Raw genomic sequence first — 21684 nt, 5'->3', positions numbered from 1 at the left:
AGTAGAGATAACACTGTTTAAATCTGGGACTGGCCTGATCCTGTGTCTATACTGCCTTAGCAGCACCAGCCCCAGAAAAGATATTTTCAAGGTCACGTTACTTAGGAAAATCCTTCAGTGATTTTTGAAGAAGTGCACATTTGAAGTTTAAGCTTGACATTTAAATTGCAGGTAAATAGCACAGCGGTAGGGCGTTTGCCTTGCATGCGGCCGACCTGGTTTGATTCCCAGCATCCCATATAGTCCCCTGAGCACTGCCAGAATTCCTGAGTGCAACAGCCAGGAGTAACCCCTGAGCATTACCGGGTGTGACCCAAACAGAAAAAAAAAAAGAAGAAGAATTGCAGGGCTGGAGCAATAGCACAGCGGGTAGAGAGCTTGCCTTGCAGGCGGCCAACCAGGGTTCAATTCCCAGCATCCCATATGGTCCTCTGAGTACCGCCAGGGGTAATTCCTGAGTGCAGAGCCAGGAGTAACCCCTGTGCATCACCGGGTGTGACCCAAAAAGTTAAAAAAAAAAAAAGTGCAGGTATCAGATTTGGGGGTTTTTTTTGGGGGGGGGACATTGGAGGGGGTAAGAAGCATTTGAGTTTCTTTTTCCAAAAAGAGTTAATTTTTATTGTAGATTTAGGTAGCATGGTCACTATGGTGTTAACATGTATGGCTTATACTGCACCTTCACCACCATTAAATGCACCAAGACCCTCTATCGCTTCCTTTGGTCACTTCTAGTCTGTCTCTTCCTTTCCCTTAACCTGGATTTTTGAAGAAAATGCTGAAAAGGTGGGCAGGAAAGAGAGACGAACCTATTACCACAGCCTTTTGCTGATCAAGCACCCAAACCTTATACGCAAGCAGGAAGGGACTGTCACAAGGACATCCCCGCCTTCATGTTCTCCTTCCCCCTCTGTGTCTATCTTAGCCCCTTTAAAGGTGATCTCTAATCGGTTCCTTTGATGGCTCCACGATGGCCATGAGCCACCAGCTCTGTAACCAGAGCCCCTGCAGCTGGCAGACCCAATCCTTCTGCTTCCGCTCATCTCCCCTTCCAGAATCAAACTCGAGTTGGCCTGGGACAACCTCCTCTGGAAAGGTCCTTCCATATGGGCACCCGCCAACAGCCCCCACTCCTTCCCCTTACTGGAAAGTTAAGGTCCAAAAGCCGAGAAGACCCCGGATCTGCAGAACAGCCTCAAAAAACCAGGATCATTCTGGTCACGATTTGTTTTGAAGGCCCATATGGGAGGAGCTGAGTCTAAGGGAAGGCCACAGAACCAACATATTTGGAAGATCCTCTCAGAGTCTGCTCCCAAGAAGAGCTTTTATTTGCAGAGATTAGTAAAGTAATTCAGCTCTTATCTTCCAAACATGTTCTGTGAACTTTACTCATTGACCTTCATTTGAACCCTGTTCCCCTGTCTATAAGCCTTTTGAAGTATCTAAGGACATGCTGTGTACATAATACAGCTATGACAAAGACCTTTGTTTACTGAGGCGGGCAATCATTTCCAAAGGAGAAGCTTAGCGCCTAACCTCTCCTCTGGCCCCACGCTCGAGGCTCCCTCCACCTCCACCCGTTAGTTATCCCAACAGAACCCGGGTCTCGTGAGCGCACAGTGGGGGTGCAAGAGGAGACTTCTGACTACTGAGTGAGTCTAAATTCAATAGGTTACAGATTTAGGCTTACTCAGTGCCAGTTTATTTAAAGAACCCAGTTATTTATTTATTTGTCAGATTTATATAGCGCCTTTCCTCCCAAGAGCTCACCCACGCTACTAACATTTGGTTTACGTTATGAAAACCGTTAGATGCTTTTTCTGCATTTCCTTTTTGGTTTCTGCTGCCAACACACAGAGTAAACACAATGTTTGGGGGGGCGGAAGGAGGTGGGGGGAGAAAAAGTGTGGATTGGACAACAGCTACACAGTGGCTCTGGATGCCAGGTGACAGACCAGTGCAGAGGCCAGCTCGGAGGTGGAAGATACAGAAAGTTGGCCCAGAAATCAATAATACATACTTAACATTTCTGTGAAGTCTAAGAGAAGACAGAAACGAGAGAAGCAGCAGGGCTGGGTAAGAGGCTCTGGCTGTGAAGTCAGAACATCCTGGGCTGATATCCAATCCTTCCCACTTACTATCCCGTAACCTTGGGTGAATTACACAATTGTTCTGAGTCTCAGTTTTCATCAGTGGATCTATGAAGACAGAAGGATACCTGTCCCCAGATACCTTAGGGAACAATTATGTAAGCTGAGGTCTGAAACAGGGCCCTGACCCACTATAAAGTGCTCAATCTACGTGACACCTCCCTCCCCGCACCCCCTCCCCAAACACCACCATCAACTAGCTAAATCCAGAAGTCGAGCGGGCATAAGGAAAGAATGGAAGGCAAGAAGCACTCACACACGGAACCCACGCAAAATAAAACTGAAGGGTCCACCACTGCCTACCCAATATCCATTCTCGTGGATACTGAAGAGAATTGGATTTCACCCTGTCCCACTCCGCTTCACACTGATGTGCCCTTTTCTAGCCAAACACCAAGAGTCGGACTCTGTTGAACAATAAAACTCAAGTCCTGTCGCTAGAAGCAGATCAAAGAATCCCCAATAGCGCTTACGTTGTCGAGGCTCAAGTCAATGGACCTAAAACTGTGGCAAAATGTTGGGAAAAATGTGGAACACACAGAGATCCTAGATGTTTCATTTGACTTGCCAACATCATCAACTGTGAGAGGAGGTGATGTGAACAGAGACGTTTCCAGGATATTAGATGGTAAAATTATTAGTTTTATACCTATACCATTAATAAACTTGAAGACGGAGAAAAAAATGATTAGGGATTTTTTTTTTAAAAAAAAAAAGGTAAGAAAAAAAAAACAGTGACAGTACAGGGGGGAGGGTAGGGCATTTGCCTTGCATGGCAGTCAACCTGGATTCGATCCCTAGCATCCCATATGGTCCCCTAAGCCCATCAGGAGTGAATCCTGAGTGCAGAGCCAGGAGTAATCCCTGAGCACTGCCAGGTGTGGCCCAAAAAACAAAACCGAAAAAAAGATCAACCAAACCAAAAAACAAACTTTACGTTAAACACTGAAGCAACTGAAGCTTCCAAAGGGTGTATCTCATATCACTTAAGATTCCTCTCACGCAGCCTTTTCAGTTTTTAAAGGGAAAAGAAAAGTGATTTTTAGAGAAGTAAAATCATCATAGATGCTAACATTCACTGAGTGTCTTTCCTGTGGCCACATGGTTTCATTTATCCCACCCGATGATTCTTTGTGGTATCTACCATTTGCCCATTTTCAGATGAAGAAAGCGCCCTTTAGAGCACTTAAGTGCCTGCCCGCGGTCACACAGATAGGAAGTGGCATAGCTGGGACTCCATCCCAGGCCAGTTAGTCTGTCAAATACCAGAGTCACAGGCCTATGCTGTTTTTATAGCTGCTTCTATAATTGTTTTAAAACACTCTCCTGATGACACTGAAGTAAAAATCATATAGACCAAGCAGCTAGAAAATCCCATATGCTTAGAAAGGATGAAATATGTATTTTTAAAGAACTATACAACTAAAAGGAGTAATAGAAAACACATGGAACTGAACTTTAAAAATAACACAAATCAGAACATAGGGAGGGGATGGAGCTAAGGAGGCCTCGGACAGGAAGATCAAATAACCAAGGGGATGATAACAACAATTAATCCCAGACAAGGCATAAAAATCGCATAAACAATAAATAACCTTGAGCAAAACAGATCTATGACTGTCTCAGCCCCAGGCGAGATGTCATTTGGTCCTATGTTTATGCTGTAAAGGAAAAATGTTAGAAATTAATAAGCTAATATCCAGAAGTTATAAAAAGAAAAACTGAAGAAACAGAAAACAGACCAAAATACTTGAGTAAGAGCAAAAAACGGTGACAGGAAAAAAACCCAATGGAGAAGATGAACAAAATCAAAATTGATTCATTGAAAAGGCAATGACATTGCGTGCCAAGAAAAATAAGGTCTAGATAAATTACTATCAACCACGAAAAAGGGAATCACTACAGATGCTATCGAGGTTCTTTTGAAGGATATTATGAATATAAGTCAACTAATTCTTAAACAAAGTGGAAAAACTTGTAGAAAATATTTTCAAATACATAGAAATCTAGAGCAATATAGCATATAAGGAAAAAAAAATGTTGATTCAGGAAAAAAAAAAATTCTCCACAAAGGAAATATCATGCCCAAATGCTTTCACTTCATCTTGGTGACTACTTTCCAAATTTTAAGGAATTAGCAAATTCAATTTCACACGAACTATTCTAGAATATACAAAAATCAAGACCCCTTCTACTCATTTGGTAATTATAACTTCAATTCTCCAAAAGGACAACCCCCCCAAAAAAAAACCTGCATTGTTCTCAATCTCTAAATAGAAGAGCAAATTTATATTGAAAAATCAAAAATATATATTAAAAAAGAGTTCAGCAATGTGCAAGAGAGAATACATATCTTAGAGGTTGTCACACAGTTGGTTTTACATATATGCATATTTATATATTTCATATATATGTATAAATTAATGGTAACACCTGACATAAGAAATTAAACAAGAAATTTTTACTTCTACAGAGACAGAAAAATTGTGTTTGTGTTTGTATGTTTTAAATATTGCCAGGAATGGAACCCAAGGCCTCACATGCGCTCCACCACTTGAATCATGTCCCTGGTCCTCAAACACATTTGATCACATTCAATATACGTTCATCTTAAAACTCTCAGTAAATGAGGGATGAAAGGAAATTTCCCTCTTTTAGCTTGAGCAAAAGTAGTAAGGGACGGTGAAATGCTAAAAACAAGTCCTCTTAGGATTCAGAACTAAAAAAAAAAACCAGCCTCACACTAAAAGTACATTATTCAGTCTGTCAAAGAAGGCTCCATTAAGCATCTAAGACACCCAGTTTTGGATCCCAAAGTGACTCGAGGCTGCCGTCGAGAACATGCTATTAACAGGAGTGCGAGGAGGGGGATGCGTCACCCACATACACTTCATTCCAGGCCAGGCTACAAATGTGACTCACAGGCGAGCTCTTCTCTCTCCCCAAAATAAAAAATCTGGAGGCAAAAATGAACAGCAATATACTGGGGATGGACGTTTTACGAGAGGAAGTGGGAATAAGCAAAAACCTGGAGTTTATTAAACCTCTTTTATCTAACCTCTTCAGGGAATGGGTAGTTTTCTATTAAATCACAATTCTAGAAAACATGAGCTTGTCCCTTAAGTTTTGTTCAGACCCACTGATGCAGAGACCGTTCTCGAAGGAATGAGGGGTGAGCCATACATAGCACTGAGGTAGGGCGCTTGCCTTGCACATTGGCCGACCTGGGTTGGATCCTTGGTACCCACTATGGTCCCTCAAGGCCTCCAGAAGTGATCCCTGAGCACACTCAGAAAAAAATGGGGGACCAGTGAGATTATGCATTAGGTACAGTGCTCACCTTGCATGCAGCTGACCTGGGTTCAATCCCCGGCATCCCATATGGTCCCCCGAGTCCACCAGCAGTGATTCCTGAGTGCAGAGCTAGGTGTAACCCCTGAGCACTGCCAGGTGCGGCACCCCCAAAACTAAAGAAGGTGATTCATTCTTCTGGAAGATGCCTGTCTAATGGATCCTTTGTGAGGATCGAAGCATTCAGTTCTACAGCATGGTACAGCACTGATGCCCTCAGGGAGCATTAAGAAGAGGATTTTGGGGGGCTAAAGCGATAGCACAGCGGGTGCCTTGCACGCAGCCGACCCAGGTTTGATTCCCAGCATCCCATACGGTCCCCTGAGCACTGCCAGGGGTAATTCCTGAGTGCAGAGCCAGGAGTGACCCCTGTGTATTGCCAGGCGTGATCCAAAAAGCAAAAAAAAAAAAAAAAGAAAAAAAAAGCCAAAAAAAAAAGAGGAGGATTTTTCCACTTGCTGGAGTTTGTGTGTGTGTGTGTGTGTTTTAATTGCCATTAAAAAAATATCCTTTGTCTGCATTTTTGCCTTGATGTATTGTGTGAGAGAGAGCAGGACATTCCAAAATTCCAGTGAAAAAGTTCTTAGTGGAGCTACTTCAGTTGAGTTGGGGAACTCCCTCAACTTGAAATGCAGTGAAAAATGGCATTAGCAAAAGACAAAAACAGGTCAGTGGATGGGTCTAAAAGAGGAATGTTTTCTAAGTTGCTTCACCCAGCACATGGAAACATCATAAACAGTACGGCGGAAAAACTTGGGAGCCGGGCTGGCTGAATGAAAAGCAATCCTCTGCAGGGAGCAGCTGGCCTGAAGGATGAATGGGACGTGTCTGAACAGGCCAAATTATATGGGTTTTTTCCCTCTCCTCCTTGTGAGAAGGAAATCTTGAATATAAATCATGGCTTTCAAACAGTATTTATCTTCTAAAAATAAGTCCCAAGTTGCGAGGAGTTATTTACCAAGGTTATATAAAACATTTAAAGCACAGCTTTGACTTTATTTCAGTAGAATCCTACAACCACGACCACCATCAACAAAAGTGCTGAAGACAAGTAAGTCACTAGGCTAATTGTGGTCAAAAGGAAGGTGTCCGAATTGTGGTTTTTTAAACCCCCACGGGTTTGCTTAGCTGAAGAGATAAGGCACACTGAGCAAAAACAGAAAGATAAATTGCAGCCTGGGTTAGGCAAGGAATGGAGGAATGCAGGGGGTTTTGCAGTGTAAGGGATGGATCAAGTTCTGGTAGTTTGACACAGAGATGAAAAAATCCAAGGTCGAAATCTTAGTGCCACTGAGATTAGGTAGATATTATGCAATGTTTAGCAACCTCTTGCCCCTCAAGAATAACCAAATCAAACGGTGTTAACAAGTTAAATGTTTGGATTTCTACTGGAGAATCCTATGTTTGGCAATGTGATCCTTGGGTAACTCTTTGGTCTGATTTTCTTATTTGTGAAATAGCCTCCCCCTCCCTTTTTTTTTAACTTTGCTTTGGTCAAAGAGCTTCTTACAAGCTCAAATAAGTCAGTGTTTCCTTCCATCCTGCAAAGTACCCAGTATTTCTGTGAAAAGATTAGTTTAAAAGTAATATTCCTTAGGGGCTGGAGTGATAGCACAGCAGGTAGGGTGTTTGCCTTGCATGCGGTCAACCCAGGTTGAATTCCCAGCATCCCATATGGTCCCCTGAGCACTGCCAGGGGTGATTCCTGAGTGCAGAGCCAGGAGTAACCCCTGTGCAATGCCAGGTGTGACCAAAAAAAAAAAAAGTAATATCCCTTCTATTTTAACATGGAGTTATGTGTAAAGAATCAACTAGTTACTACCCAAAATAATCCACCCTACCTCTGAAGAGGCATAAATATTATCTGGTTATTAAGCTAATTATACACGACAAATTACTATTGCTTTCAGAAAATCAGATCAGGATTTCAGCCTGTTTCATTTTCTGTGTTATCCAGTATCATCAGGCAAACTCAATGGTCATGGTTTTGATATATTTGTTTCACGGACACCATAAAGATATCTTCACCCATAATAGACCAAGACACCAAGAATCAAACCTCATGCTTTGCCAAACAGGTGTGTGGGAGTCGGGCTGGCTAGAAGAGGGAGCTGGATCATTTCTCAAAGCCTGGAAATCTCCAGGTCCTATACCAGACACACATACACAAACTCTGTGGTGGAACAAGGAGCCTGAATTTTTTTTATTTGTTTTGTTTTTGGGGCCACACCTGGAGAACCTCAAGGTTTACTCCTAGCTCTGTGCTCAGGCATTAGTCCTGACCATGTTTGGGGGAGTCACATGACATGCTGGGGATCAGGGCCAGGTCAGCCTTCCTGCTGCACTCTCTCTCTCTGGCCCGGAGTCTGTATTTTTAATACCCGCTCTCCAGGGGGCTTCTGTGCATGCCCAATGCTGAGATGACAGTATTCTACCGTGCCTCCAAATTGCTCTTTTTATTTTCTAAAATCCGGCGTGAATGGAAGACTTTACCCCAATTCTCTCTGGAAAATTTTGCGAATTCTGAGGTACTCTAGTACATATGAGGTCTTTATTTGTTTTGGGGTTTGGGGTGACACCAGCAGTGCTCGTGCTTACTCCTGGCTCTGTGCTCAGGGATCACTCCTGGCAGTGCTCAGGGGGCCATATGCTGTGATGGGGGGGAGCAGGAGGGGAATCAAATCCTGGTTAGCTGAGCAAGCATTTTGCCCTCTGTACTCTCTCCAGCTCTGTCTCTATTTTAGTCCCAGCATTCCTAAAAGCAGAATGTAATGGAAGTAAATCCAAGATACAGGCAGATTGCAGGGAAAAAGCCCCCGACCCCATTAGAAAGAAATGCTTTCTGGTCCTTGCCTCACCCCCTTTGGACACTGGAGGTCAGACATTTGCCTCAGGGATCAAACTTCCAAAGAGGTGGCTGGACAGCAGGAGGTGAGAATGAGGGGGTGTTTCTCCCTCTGTTTACACAAGCCCCTCTAGATTAGAAACAAGGTTTGTGAGGGAAACAGGAACGAAAGCAACATAACAGGAAATAGCTTTCCTTTACACATGTATAGCATATAGAAATTTAGATAAATATTTCAAAATACAAATTTAGAACCTCCCTACTCCTCATTCTCAATGAATAATCCCTCCCAAGAAGACAGGTTACTAAAACTCACGAAACCAGGGCCAGTGAGTACAGTGGTTAGGGAACATGCTACTATGACTGGGTTTGATCCTTAGCAGACACAGCTCCTTAACGTTCCAAATGTGGCCCGGAGCACCGTAGGCCCGAGTAGCACCTTGGGTATGTGCATTGAACCTGCAGCCTCAGGGGCCAAGACTAGCAATGAGTGACTCAGGGTTCCCCAAGTACTGCCCCAAAACAAAAACAAAACTGAAAAATACACACAAAATTAAAAAATCTACGGAAACAAAAATGGCACCTAGGCCCACCTTCACAAAATGACAGGTTTACAGGGTGACTTTACCCAGAAAAGTTTCCTTTTTTTGTTTTTTTAGGCCACACCAGCAGTGCCTGGTTCTTGCACCAGGATCACTCCTGGCAGTGCTCTGGGGACCATATGTGGTGCCGGGGAGAGAATCTGGTCAACAGCCTGCAAGACAAGTGCCCTACCCACTGCACTACCTCTCCAGTCCAGAGTGGTTTCCTTAAAATCAATGAAAACCACTGCTGTTTTCACTTGAACTAGTGGCCGACTTACAAAAAAACAAAAATAAACCTCAAGTCAAAAATTCTTACACAAGAACCCCAAATTTCCAAACACTCTTGAAGAAGTGCAAGCCTGCTAGTACAAGGTAATCATTTGCCAATGCTCGGTGGTGTCCTTCAGAGGAGGTGCCTGTACAAACAGCGGCCGCCTCTGGAATCGTCCCTAATCCCCACTGGGTCCCCGTGCATGGCCCTTGGCCTCACCAGGGGAATAAATCAGCCAGATGCTGTCACCCCCGAGAAGGGCAGTGACCTTCTCAGCAAGGGAGACGGGGACCGGGAAAAGACTAGAACCAGACCAACTGGGTTTTTAGTTTTCTGCATTTCAGTTAGAAATAAAGACCCTGATCTCTCAATGAATCCCAGCAGTATCTGAGCTGGCCCAGGCGTGAAGGTTATAGTCATATAACTCACAACTTCCTGTCTCTACTCCCTGTTTCTACCCACCTCAATCCCCACTCACCCGGTGTACAGCATGACAAACAGTAAGAAAATACAACAGTCACCAACCACCTTGCAGCCTCTGGTACTAACCCTGAGTTATCTTCTCCTCAACCCCCAGAAATAAGCAGGACAGTACCCAGAACATTCTATAGAGAGGCAGACCGAAAATCACTGCAGCTCCCTAATCTCACAGTGGACCCTGAGCCCAGGACCTAAGATGCTAAGTTTGGTATTTGCCATAGAAATTCCCTTTATGCCTCAGTCTGTTTGATGACTGCATGACTCTAGACAAGTTACTCCTGCAGTCTGAATTTTCTTACTAGGAACGTAGAGCCGACCAATTTCGATCTCAAAAGGAAAGACTTATAAATCAGGTCCTGAGCTAATTTCCTACAGTGACGCTATGTTAAATCTGATGAGTAATAATACTAACTGTAGCTCAGCTATCTTCTTAATTCTTAAATAAGAAGATAATACAGTGATGGGGGGAGGAACACGATTCAAGTTTCATTTCCAGCAGACACTATCCAGTGAGGAGGCAAAAAACCTGCCACCTTCTGGGGCCAGTAGGCACGGAGTGTATGTATCCTGGGCACGTTGCTCTTCATCTAGCTCTGGAAGGAAGGGAACAACATGTTCCCGACTTCAGAAGGTTGTCAGGACGGTTACAAATGATTCCGAGCCCCTCAGCACCAGGGTGATGGAGAAACAGGTCTCGTTCACTTTTGTTATCTAGTCTTACCTCCCAAGAGGCCTCAGTGGAATGGAACTTAATAGGTGCACAGCGAATAGGACTCATGGGGAATGGGGTCACCAGGCAGAAGGTGGCCTGGGAAGCCCCGAGCAGCACCTACCTCTGTTCTGTTGGATACTGGTTTTCAGGCATCATCTTTGGCATCTGCAGGGGCTGATGTGGTGGCCGAGGGACCGCGAAGGTTTGCTGCTGTGGTCCAGGTTCTGGAAGTGAATGAGGGGTGGGGGCGGGGCCCACACCTTGGCCTGGGCCAGCTGCAGGGGCATGTGCTGAGGTGGGCAGAGTGGCCTGAGGTGGGGGAAACAGGGAGTTCTGATGGGTGGGGGACAGGGGGGTGGTGGGTGGGGTTAATGGCTTGAACCCGGAGGGCGGCTTCCTATCGTAGGCACTGCAAACAGAAAAAGAGAAGGATACCATGAAGCGGCAAGGAAGCCAGGAGCCTGGGCACGGGGGCCTGTGGCACTCCAGGCTGCAGCCCAGGTTGCCAGGAAATGACAGCATTAACATAGTTAAAGTGCTGGCAGCCCTGAGGGAATATTTGTACCTCTGAGAAGTGACAAACACACTGCGTCACAGAGACTTGTTTAACACTTCGAGTGATTCTTCTCAAAGATAATTTTAGCCACTGCTTCCGGTTTCCTCCCCCCCTCCCCTGAAAGAATTCTCCACATACGTGTATGTGTGTGTGTGTGTGTTGGGGACTGGGGGAGGGGAGAAGCCCTGGTAGGGTGGGCGTGGGGGCCCTCTCACCCAACTACCCCAGGGTTGCTAAGGAATCAGCCAGAATCTGTTGCAGATAAATTTCTGCTGGTAGCATCGCTTGAATTAACAACTCTTCTCCTCCCCCTTTCGGGCACTGCTATGTTTATCTTCTAGAGCAAAGAATGATTTAAAATTAAAGCTTCAAGCCCGGGGCTTGGATATAGTCTTAAGTAAAGGGCAACAGGCACTGGGACTTTTTCATATATTCTGATTTGAAGATTACTTCTTTGGTGCTTAAAGTTCACATTAACATATGATAGACATGAAGAGGTATATATTCCCTCCCTCGAAGCCGAAGATCAAACAGTCGGTATTCAAGGTCCTTCCCCTCAGGAAGGGTCCAGCCCCGGGGAATCAGTTCCCTGCTGAGCTGTTTTCCCGGTTTTGTGTGCGTGTGTGCAGCACGGACCCAGACTTCCAGGATCGCGTTTCCAGGGGAGGCAGCAGCGTGTACCTGAAACGGACCCGACAGCCTCTCCCTGGCCCCACTCACCAATAGTTGTAGAGGCACTTTTCTCCATAGTTAGCACCGAGAGCTTGCTCGTGGCTGCAGGACGACAGCTCAGAGGAGGGGCTATGCAGCTCCCGTTTGATCTTGGTTGGCGGTGGGGCATGAAGCACCACTGGAAAAGAGTTGGATAAGGGAGGAACAGAGAGAGCAAAGTCAACAAGGAGCTCATGGGTCCTCCCGCACCCGCTGCTCACCCACAGATGGGAGACGACATGTCAGGTCACACCAGATAGTCAAGCCTTTTAGCTAAAGTGAATGAAAAATTCCATCAAGTCAGAAATCATCCCCAGACACTTTAATCAAGTCTCTTCCTACCCGTCCTCAATTTCTTTGGTGTAGGGGCTGTATCCCAGTGGCTCTGAGACACTTGAAAATCAGGAAAGCAGGGGCTGGAGTGATAGCACAGCGGGTAGGGCGTTTGCATTGCACGCGGCCGACCCGGGTTCAAATCCCAGCATCCCATATGATCCCCTGCACACTGCCAGGGGTGATTCCTGAGTGCATGAGCCAGGAATGACCCCTGTGCATTGCTGGGTGTGACCCAAAAAAAAGCAAAAAAAAAAAAATCAGGAAAGCAGACAAAGCAATAATAGTACAGTGGGTAAGGTGTTTGCCTTGCACGTGGCTGACCCAGGTTCGATCTCCGGCAACTCATATGGTCTCCTGAGTACCACCAGGAGTAATTCCTGAGTACAGAGCCAGGAGTAACCCCCAAGCATTGCCAGATGTGCACCCCCCAAAAAAATAAATATCAGACCATGGGATCTTTAAGATGGGATCATGGAAGCCAAAGGTTGCAGACGTGAATAATTTTGCTTCTAAAAATGACACAAGACTCAAAAACATATCGAAAGACATTAGCTTACCCAAAAACTCAAAACCATTGTGACAAACAGAGTAGCCAAAGGCATGCTTTCAAAATAAATGTGACTTTTTAAAGTCCTGCCTCCAGCAGCTCTGGTCTTTCAGTTCTGGGTTAGAAATATTCAATTTCAGGGGCCAGAGCGATAGTATAGTGGGAAGGGTATTTGCCTTGCACGAGGCTGACCCGTGTTTAATCCCCAGCATCCCATATGGTCCCCCAAGCACCGCCAGGAGTAATTCCTGAGCGCAGAGCCAGGAGTGATTCCTGAACACTGCTGGGTGTGACCCAAAAAGCAAAAAAAAAAAAAATCAATTTCAGGGTCATTTCAAAGAATTTTAAATCAAAGGAACGTAACAGACCAAACTACAAGTGAGGAAAGGCTGATCTCAGCCAAAGTCTTGGCAACCTTCGTACTTATCACATCTACCATATCCAGTGACCCATCAGGAAAAGTAGGTCTTCAGAAATCACCCTCTCTTAGATACACCCATTCATGAATTCATGAGACAGTATGCAGAGACATTGCTTTTCCTGTACAATTAAAAGCCAACTGTATAGTCCTCTTTTTTGGACAAAGGGGTAGGTGGTATCAGACCCAGCATTGCTCAGGGGTTCCTCCTGGCTTTATACTCAGGAATTACTCCTGGTAGTGCTCGAGGGACTACCTCGATGGGATGCCAGGGATTGAACCCGGGACCGCAACATACAAGGTAAACGTCTTACCCACTGTACTATTGCTCTGACCCCCCTGAATACTTCCTACATAATTCAGAGAGGGCAAAGTAATGAGAGTTTTTCAAATAATTTACTTACATACATCAAGCCACATCAAGCCAGACAAGGCTTTGCCTCTTCTGTTTTATCTAGAAGTTAATTCATTTTCAGTCCAGTCCAGACTGGAGTGATAGCACAGTGGGTAGGGCGTTTGCCTTGCACGTGGCCAACCCGGGTTCAATTCCTCCGTCCCTCTTAGAGAGCCCAGCAAGCTACCGTGAGTATCCCGCCCGCACAGCAGAGCCTGGCAAGCTACCCGTGGTGTGTTCGATATGCCAAAAACAATAGCAACAAGTCTCACAATGGAGACGTTACTGGTGCCCGCTCAAGCAAATCGATGAAAAACGGGAGACAGTGCCACAGTGTAATTCATTTTAGAGAAGGAATTTCAGGACTGTCTTCAAGTTAGAATTGCTATTTCCTGCCAGCTATCTTAGAGGGCGGGGCGAGTGACTGAAGCTTCAGAGGCCGTCACTTTCTACGTACCAAAGGTCTCGTTAAAAAGCTAACGACAGTCAGTGTGCTGGCAACCCACTACAATTTTGTTTGACTCAATAATTACTCCTAAAACACTTTTAGAAGTTTGGTGAATTCTTTGGGATTATACCAGGTCAAAGTAGCTAAATGATCATCCCATTTCTGTCTAATAAGTCTGAACAATAGGGGGCTGGAGTGATAGCACAGCGGGTAGGGCATTTGCCTTGCTCGTGGCCAACCCCGGTTCAAATCCCAGCATCCCATATGGTTCCCTGAGCACCGCCAGGAGTAATTCCTGAGTGTAGAGCCAGGAGTAACCCCTGTGCATTGCCAGGTGTGTCCCAAAAAGCAAAAAATAATAATAATAAGTCTGAACAATAATCTGGCCAACTGGTTTCTCAGATGCCTCCTCCAAGGTCCATTTCTGAGTCTCCAAATTGTAGACGGTTGACTACATTAGAGATGACAAATGTGTAACGCAAAGTTCTACCAGTGATGGACTAGAAAGGACAGTTTTGCTTAACTGCTTTTCTACACAATGCCAACTGCTTTTTCTGAAGACATGAACTCAGTTCAGAACCGGCAGATTATATTTAGAAGCCATTAGAGTCTCTCTTGTGATTTTTTGATGATGACATCATGGCAGCCAACCCTCAATTGTTATCAAATGTTTTCAGGCATTCAGACCCAGGAAACAGTCAGGCCTGTTGCGACACCATCGTTAGTAAACATGAAAGAAGGCAGGTCAGTCAACACACATGGAAACTGGAAAGGAATTTTTCCAATATGAACATGCCAGAGGGTCTCAGCCCTGTTTTTGGTCATTTGCTCTGCATCTTACCATCTTCTCAAGTTAAAGTTTTGGAAAATTATGGAGAAAGAGGATGATGCCAATAGAAACAGAAGTTAACACATCCTTGAAAAGTCTACTTTTCTTCCTTTATTCAGTTTCTGGTTTTTGTTTTTTTTTTGTTTTTGTTTTTTGGGTCACACCCAGAGATGCACAGGGGTTACTCCTGGCTTTGCACTCAGGAATTACCACTGGCAGTGCTCAGGGGACCATATGGGATGCTGGGAATCGAACCCGGGTCGGCCGCGTGCAAGGCAAACGCCCTACCCGCTGTGCTATTGCTCCTGTCCATTTATTTAGTCAGTTTTACCAAGTTTAAAAGTAAGCAGATATAGCATTATTCATTTTCTTATTTCAGGTTTTAGAAATGTCTTGACATTTTCACAATATTTTAATTAAAGTTAATAGTTCTGATGACAAGACTAACATCAAAGGTTTAAAAACAAAGTTGCTCACAGAGCAAAGGCTTATAATGGCTTCAGGAATAACATACTCATTCTGAAACAAAACCTAAACTTCCAGCTAACTCTGAAGTCTTGATGTCCTCAAATCTACAGAGCACCTTTAACATACCACATTATTTTGACTATCATAAATTTTACTACCCACTGGCCCCTGCTGCTCCCCCCCCACCCACCGCGTGTACCTGCGTATTTGGCATTTTTTATTCCCTAGGCTTTCTTGAAGGAGGATTTTGAGAAAAAAATTGTTCAGTACTGTGGTCTGAATATTCGTGTTCCGTTCCCAGCCCAAATCAACATATTAAAATCTTTATGCTCAATGCGATGGCCTTTGGGATATGATTAGGTCATGCGGTCAGAGACTTTATAATGCTTCCTCCATCCATTCTACCAGGTGAAGGCACAATAAGTCCGTGACCCTGAAGTGAAACCTTAGGTACCAAGCCAGTACCGTGTTCCAGGACCTCAGAAAGGTGAGAAATAAATTTTTGTTGGGGGCTGGGATGATAGCACAGCGGGTAGGGCGTTTGCCTTGCACGCAGCCAACCCAGGTTTGATTCCCAGCATCCCTATTTGGTTCCCCAGCACCGCCAAGAGTAATTCCTGAGTTCAGAGCCAGGAGTACCCCTGTGCAATGGCGGGTGTGATGAAAAAAAGCAAATAAGTAAATTTTTGTTGTTTTATCAGCACACCAGTCTGTAACATTCTGTATATATAGCAATCCCAAGAGGAGCTAAGGCAATGGGGAATTGGATGGATTTTATCTCCACTGTATTCTTCATTGTGAAGGCAGGGACCACAGCGGTATTTTTTCCCCTCGGGAATTATGAAAGAGAGAGAAAGAAAGGATCATGGCAGGAAGGAGAACTGAAAGCTGCCGAAGCAATTAGGGGAAGAAGGCACAGCCCTCTACCCAACGCCACTGCCGGGTCAGAGGGTCAGTGAGAAGCAAGTGCGCATGCGTGAGTCAGCGGTCGTGATGCACTCAAGACAGAAACTCAAATGCTGGAGAAAGGCTCCTTTCTTTCAGCCAATTCTCTCATTTGTAAAATGAGGTATGTGACGCTCTCTTGAGAAATGAGGAAAATGGCACAGCACCTTGCAGCTGGTGCTATGCTGCTGTGTAATTATACACCGCGCTTTCAAAAATAGAGTATTTACCTTCACACAGTCGTCCTACTAAACGATGACAGAGACCTAGAACTATAAAATGTGGCAATGAAACGAAATTGAGAAAAAAAAGGATCACGAACTCCTGAGGATGTCTGAAAAGTAATGCCAAGAAGGCAAAGAAGAAAAGACTCTTTGATAAACATCTCCCATATTTAGAAATTCTGAGTTTTAAGCATCGAGTTACAGAAGACGGGCCCACAAAGCCAATGAGCCTGACACAAACTATGGTTAGCATGGGCCACTCGACGTGTTCCAAAGATGTCACTCCTTCACTCCCTCCCTCACTGAGCATTTTCTATGGGCTTGGAGCTGCCAAGGATCAGATGGTAAAAGCATAACAGAAATGGTCCCTTTTATCACGGCATGCATCATGGATAAGGGATTTGACTTTTAGCATCCTCTCCCAGAAGCAGTTAGTGCCTAAGTCCACTTAACTCAGTTCCTTACTTTTATAGCTAAGGACCTTGACGTTCAAAGGAGTTAAGAAAATGCTCAAGGTCTTAGTGCAGCCGCTGTTACAGGAAGGAAGAGCCTTCATCACTCAGTAATTAATCACACAGAGAAATGGGGACATTTTACTCACTCTGTACCTTAAAGATAGAGGCCATAAACATTTTCTCAATTTAAAAGAACAGAAATACACTTTACAACTGGTTAAGAGGAAGTATTCTATAACAAGAAAAATGGGTGATAAAAAGCTTGAGAAAAAAGGTAACTAGATCAAGAAAACGCAGACAACCAAATCCACTCCAAGACTTCCACCTTCCTTATCTCTAGACCACCAAAATCCTTTTCCAAAAGTCTTCCCACACTATGGGCAACAATATCTGACTCCAGTAGCCCGCAATTGTAGTATCTGCTTCCCATTCTAGTGCTCCGCCCAAAAGAATTCACTCTTGGGGCTGGAGAGATAGTACAATGGGTAGGGCACTTGCCCTGCACACCACCAACCTGGGTCGGATTCCTGGCATCCCATATGGGCTACCAGGTCCCATCAGGAATGATCCAAGTGCAAAGCCAGGAGTAACCCTAAGTAACTCAGGGTATGGCTCCAAAATGAAAGAAAGCAAAAACAACATCACCAATAACAAAATCAACCAAAAGAACTCACTCTGACATGCTCCAGCTGACCAAAATCATGTGCTCAAGCAGGAAGTTGCAAGCACTTGGGAAGACGTGGCATCTTCCAGTGTGGGTGAATCTCATACTCACTAGCCAGAAACCACACCGTCGCCATGGATACCATCTTTCTCCTTAAATGTTCTGCTTCTTCTGATACTGATTCTAGACACTTTTCTCTTAATACTACTTCTGTTGCAAGAACTTTTTGAGTGAGCTGTCTGGATGCCTATTTGTCTTAAAGCCCTACGGATGGGTACACAAACATAAATATACTTCTGTTTGTCAAGAAGGAAGAAAATAAGGGTGGCTGCTGACAATATTTAATTCAGACCACACTTGTGGGTATGTACTACAAATATATACTGCATTGCTTATAGACCGCCATAACACCATAATGTTGATATATGAGTTTCACAAGTCATCCAATTAAACTTTAAGTTGCTTTTCTTACTAGGAACCCTGAAGTTTTCTATCTTACCAGTGCTTTAAAAAAAAATTCAAAACAAAAAACCAGGTATAATCCTAGCCAATGCAGAAAGTCAAGAAAAAAATGAAAGGCAAAAAGGAAACAATCATTATTTATAGATGGTTTGATTGGGTATACAGAAAATAATAAAATATTTACAAAGAACTATCTTGGGGGTGAAGCAAAATAGTTTTTATTGAAAGAAATTTACTCAAGAGAAGTGTGAAGGAGCAAAATGTGCTTTCAAGAGGGAACATGAAAAGAATTCATGTAATTTAGCAAAGTCACTAGACAAAAAACAATGTGTAAAATAGCTAATTCTATATACAATAAGATATTGTTTTAATACAAAATTTTAAAATTCACAATGGCAACAACAAAAGTCCAAGTCCAATATATAACAAAATCAAATACCTAGCAATACACCTAGTAAAAGATAAAAGATGCTCAAACTGAAAAATCATGAAACACTATGGAAAATTAAAGAACTCTCCATAAATGGAGAAATATATTATGTTTGTGATATTGTAAAGATTCAATTTTTCCCAGAAGTATCTAATTGAAATATCTATGCTATTCCACACTGTGTAGTACTGTACAAAAAAAATAAAGATAATGATGAAATTTAAACTACACTTTGAGACTGGTTGATCTCACAAATATGTTGAACAAAAGCTGACAGACAAAAAAGGCAAAATCATACGAGTTTATTTTTGCCATGATGGAAAAGACAAAACTAATTGAAGTTCTTTTTTTTTTTTTCTGCTTTTTAGGTCACACCTGGCGATGCTCAGGGGTTACTCCTGGCTCATGCACTCAGGAATTACCCCCGGCGGTGCTCAGGGGACCATATAGGATGCTGGGATTCGAACCCGGGTCGGCCACGTGCAAGGCAAACACCCTACCCGCTGTGCTATCACTCCAGCCCCATAATCGAAGGTGTTTTAAAGTCAAGATGGAAACTCCTCTTGAATCCAAGGATAAATCCCTTTTGGGGTCAAAGGAACCTTCTTGTGTTTCAATTTTCTAGTTTGGTTTCTGGTTTTAGTTTGTTTTCAAAAAAGCAGCCCTGTACTGGTTAAACAACATCATATATTTGCTGTCATACAAAGCCGGGGCCCCTCCTGCTCCCATTTTTTTTGCCACTCCTAGCTCTGAGCTCAGAGATCACTCATGGCTGGGCTCCGGGGACTACATGGTGAGCCAGGAATCAAACTCAGGTTGGACTTGTGCAAGGCAAATGCCCTACCCACTGCCCTACCTCTCCAGCCACTTGACTTCCACTAAGATTTCCAAATTTTGGAAAATCCTTCTTCTACAATTGGTATGGAAATAATCTTCCAAAGAAACAACCAAACTGTTTTAAGGATTAAAAAAAAAAAAAGACAAATTAGCCCATTCAAGATAAGAATTCCCTCTGCTGCTGACAAAATCTGCTTCCTGCCCACAAGTAGAGGCCTGTGAACCCTTTCCAAGGCAGCTACCCAGTGCCAGGGCTGGCAGCGAACTCCACTATTACGGCACCAAGAAGGAAAACAAAGAAAAACATTTTTGTTGAACGTTATGATAAATGGCAGCTTGATTCAAAAGGATTTCTTTAAAGGACAAAAACTACCTGGTCTTATTAATAAGTTTTTTTTTTCTTTTGTGCTTCAGAACCACCAAGGTTTCAACTTGCCAGACTTTTGCTGTGAATAAGGATGACGTGTACGTAGGTGCTGCGTGTTAAAGTGACTGCTTGCCTGGTATACTGACCCAAGTGAGGGAAATTCAAACCCTGTCTCCCATTCCACACAGGGAGGCTGCCGCCCGCCAGTGACGGCTTGGGCAGCTGTGTGGGGGGATTTTTCTCCTCTTTCCTTCAGTTCCAGCACCTTATTCAGGGAAATTCTCCCCTTTCACAACATCAGCTGTGCAGAAACGAACTCTGGGAAGAGCCTTGTTTGGTTACACGCAACAGCTATGATCTTACTTGACACATGAAGATGTGTCTCATGATAGAAGCTGACTGACACACCAACACTTGCCACTGAATGGCGTGTCCCTGAGGCTATGTCTCAGGCCTGCCACAGCCAGCCTCTGTCAGAGCCCGCACACCGTCAGGATGGTGTGACGCTAACACACGCACCTGGGGCCAGAGACTCCGGATTCTGGAGCTGGAATTTTAAAAGTGACAGCCTCCAAGAGTAGCACACCACATCCGATGAGGTGTAAAGTGGAAGGCAACCGATCTCAAAAAAATAAGTAAAATGGATGTATAAAAAGCACTCAAGGCTCAACCTTTAACAACGTGTTAGTCTTCTCTTATACAAGGGCCTAATGGCTCCAGGTTGAAATACAACAATCTTCACACTTTCCCCTAAGGAAACGTTTTTGGATCAATCTGAGCAGATTACTCATAACAAGCAATACAAAGAAGTTATTTAGGTCCCGCTTTGGGGGCAGGCTTTGGGGGTTGGGGTGAAAAAATGTGAAATATGGTGGTGGGAAGATGTCATGGTAGTGGGATTGGTGTTGGAATATTGAATGTAATAAATTATTGTGAACAACTTTATAAAAAATAAAGTGAAATAAAATTAAAAAATAAAATGACGGTCTATTCCTAACTTACTACTCCCCTGCCACCAACCTCAGGGACTACCCATCTCCTAGGCTAGGGCTGCTTTTCTGTTTTTTTAACATTTTTTAAATTAAGACAACGATTTGCAAAGTTACTATTATTTGGGGTTTTAAATATATTATGTTCCAGCACTGATCCTACCGTCCGTGTCTTTCTTCCTCTCTCCACCAGGGTTCCCAGGTTCCCTCCCCCGGCCTGCCACCTTGACAGGCACCTCTTTAAGTTTGGTAGTTGAAGTCTGGACCTCTTGTTCTCAGTGCTGTTGACTCTGGTTTGGATACTCAGCGGTGGATACTCAGCGGTACTGCTCCTGTATGTCCCCAATGTACTTGGATCCCCTCGAGCCCTGCTCCCTGTTGCTTCCCATCCATCTCCTCTTCCCCCCTTATTATCTGTCCATCTCAGACCTTCTCCTCCCTATACTCTGGGGTCAAGGGTCATCCAGGCATCTCCCCTTCAAACACTGCATTCCCTCGCCCCGTTCTTCCTCATACCCCATGTGAGTGTGATCATCCTATGCTCCAGACCGGGAAGTTCCCCCTTTTCACCTGACAAATGAAATAGGCCGAATGGTGTCAGAAATATTCCAGTCTTATTCTGTGGTTAATTTTGAACTGAGTTTCAGTCAATGTTTATTTTGATACTGTTTATTATCACCAATTTTCTTTTGTGATCCTCTCTCTCTCTCTCTCTCTCTCTCTCTCTCTCTCTCTAACACACACACACACAAACACATATTTAACTGTTCTGACTCACAGTTTTAAAAACTAGCTCTTACAACCACCGCTGTTCCATTTCATTTCCCTCCAGTGGAAAGACAATGTATGGGGTCTAGTTCAAGAATGGGTGCAGCGGGGGCTGGAGCAATAGCGCAGCGGGTAGGGTGTCTGCCTTGCACGCGGCTGACCCAGGTTCAATTCCCAGCATCCCATATGGTCCCCTGAGCACCGCCAGGAGTAATTCCTGAGTGCAGAGCCAGGAGTAACCTCTGTGCATCACCGGGTGTGACCCAAAAAGCAAAAAAAAAAGAATGGGAGAAGCAGTGGGGGCTAGAGCAATAGCACAACGGGCAGGGCGTTTGCCTTGCATGCGGCCCACCCAGGTTCGATTCCCAGCATCCGATATGGTCCCCCGAGCACAGCCAGGAATAATTCCTGAGTTCATGAGCCAGGAGTAATCCCTGTGCATTGCC

General features: G+C 44.2%; 1 protein-coding gene across 1 annotated transcript in view; it reads right to left on the bottom strand.

The window, feature by feature from the left end:
* The window catches only part of ETV5 (ETS variant transcription factor 5), a 71199-nt gene that overhangs the window by 25123 nt on the left and 24392 nt on the right, over window positions 1-21684 (bottom strand). Inside the window, exons 6-7 of the mRNA XM_004603030.2 lie at window positions 11667-11796; window positions 10512-10799 (exon numbers count right to left, since the gene is read on the bottom strand). Of these exons, the coding sequence (XP_004603087.1) occupies window positions 10512-10799; window positions 11667-11796 (418 nt within the window). The remainder of the gene's footprint in view (window positions 1-10511; window positions 10800-11666; window positions 11797-21684) is intronic.

The sequence above is a fragment of the Sorex araneus genome, chromosome 2, assembly GCF_027595985.1.
Source record: "Sorex araneus isolate mSorAra2 chromosome 2, mSorAra2.pri, whole genome shotgun sequence".
NCBI lineage: Eukaryota > Metazoa > Chordata > Mammalia > Eulipotyphla > Soricidae > Sorex > Sorex araneus.
The sequence above is the reverse complement of the archived record's forward strand: the minus strand, read 5'-3'. Positions and strand labels throughout refer to the sequence as shown.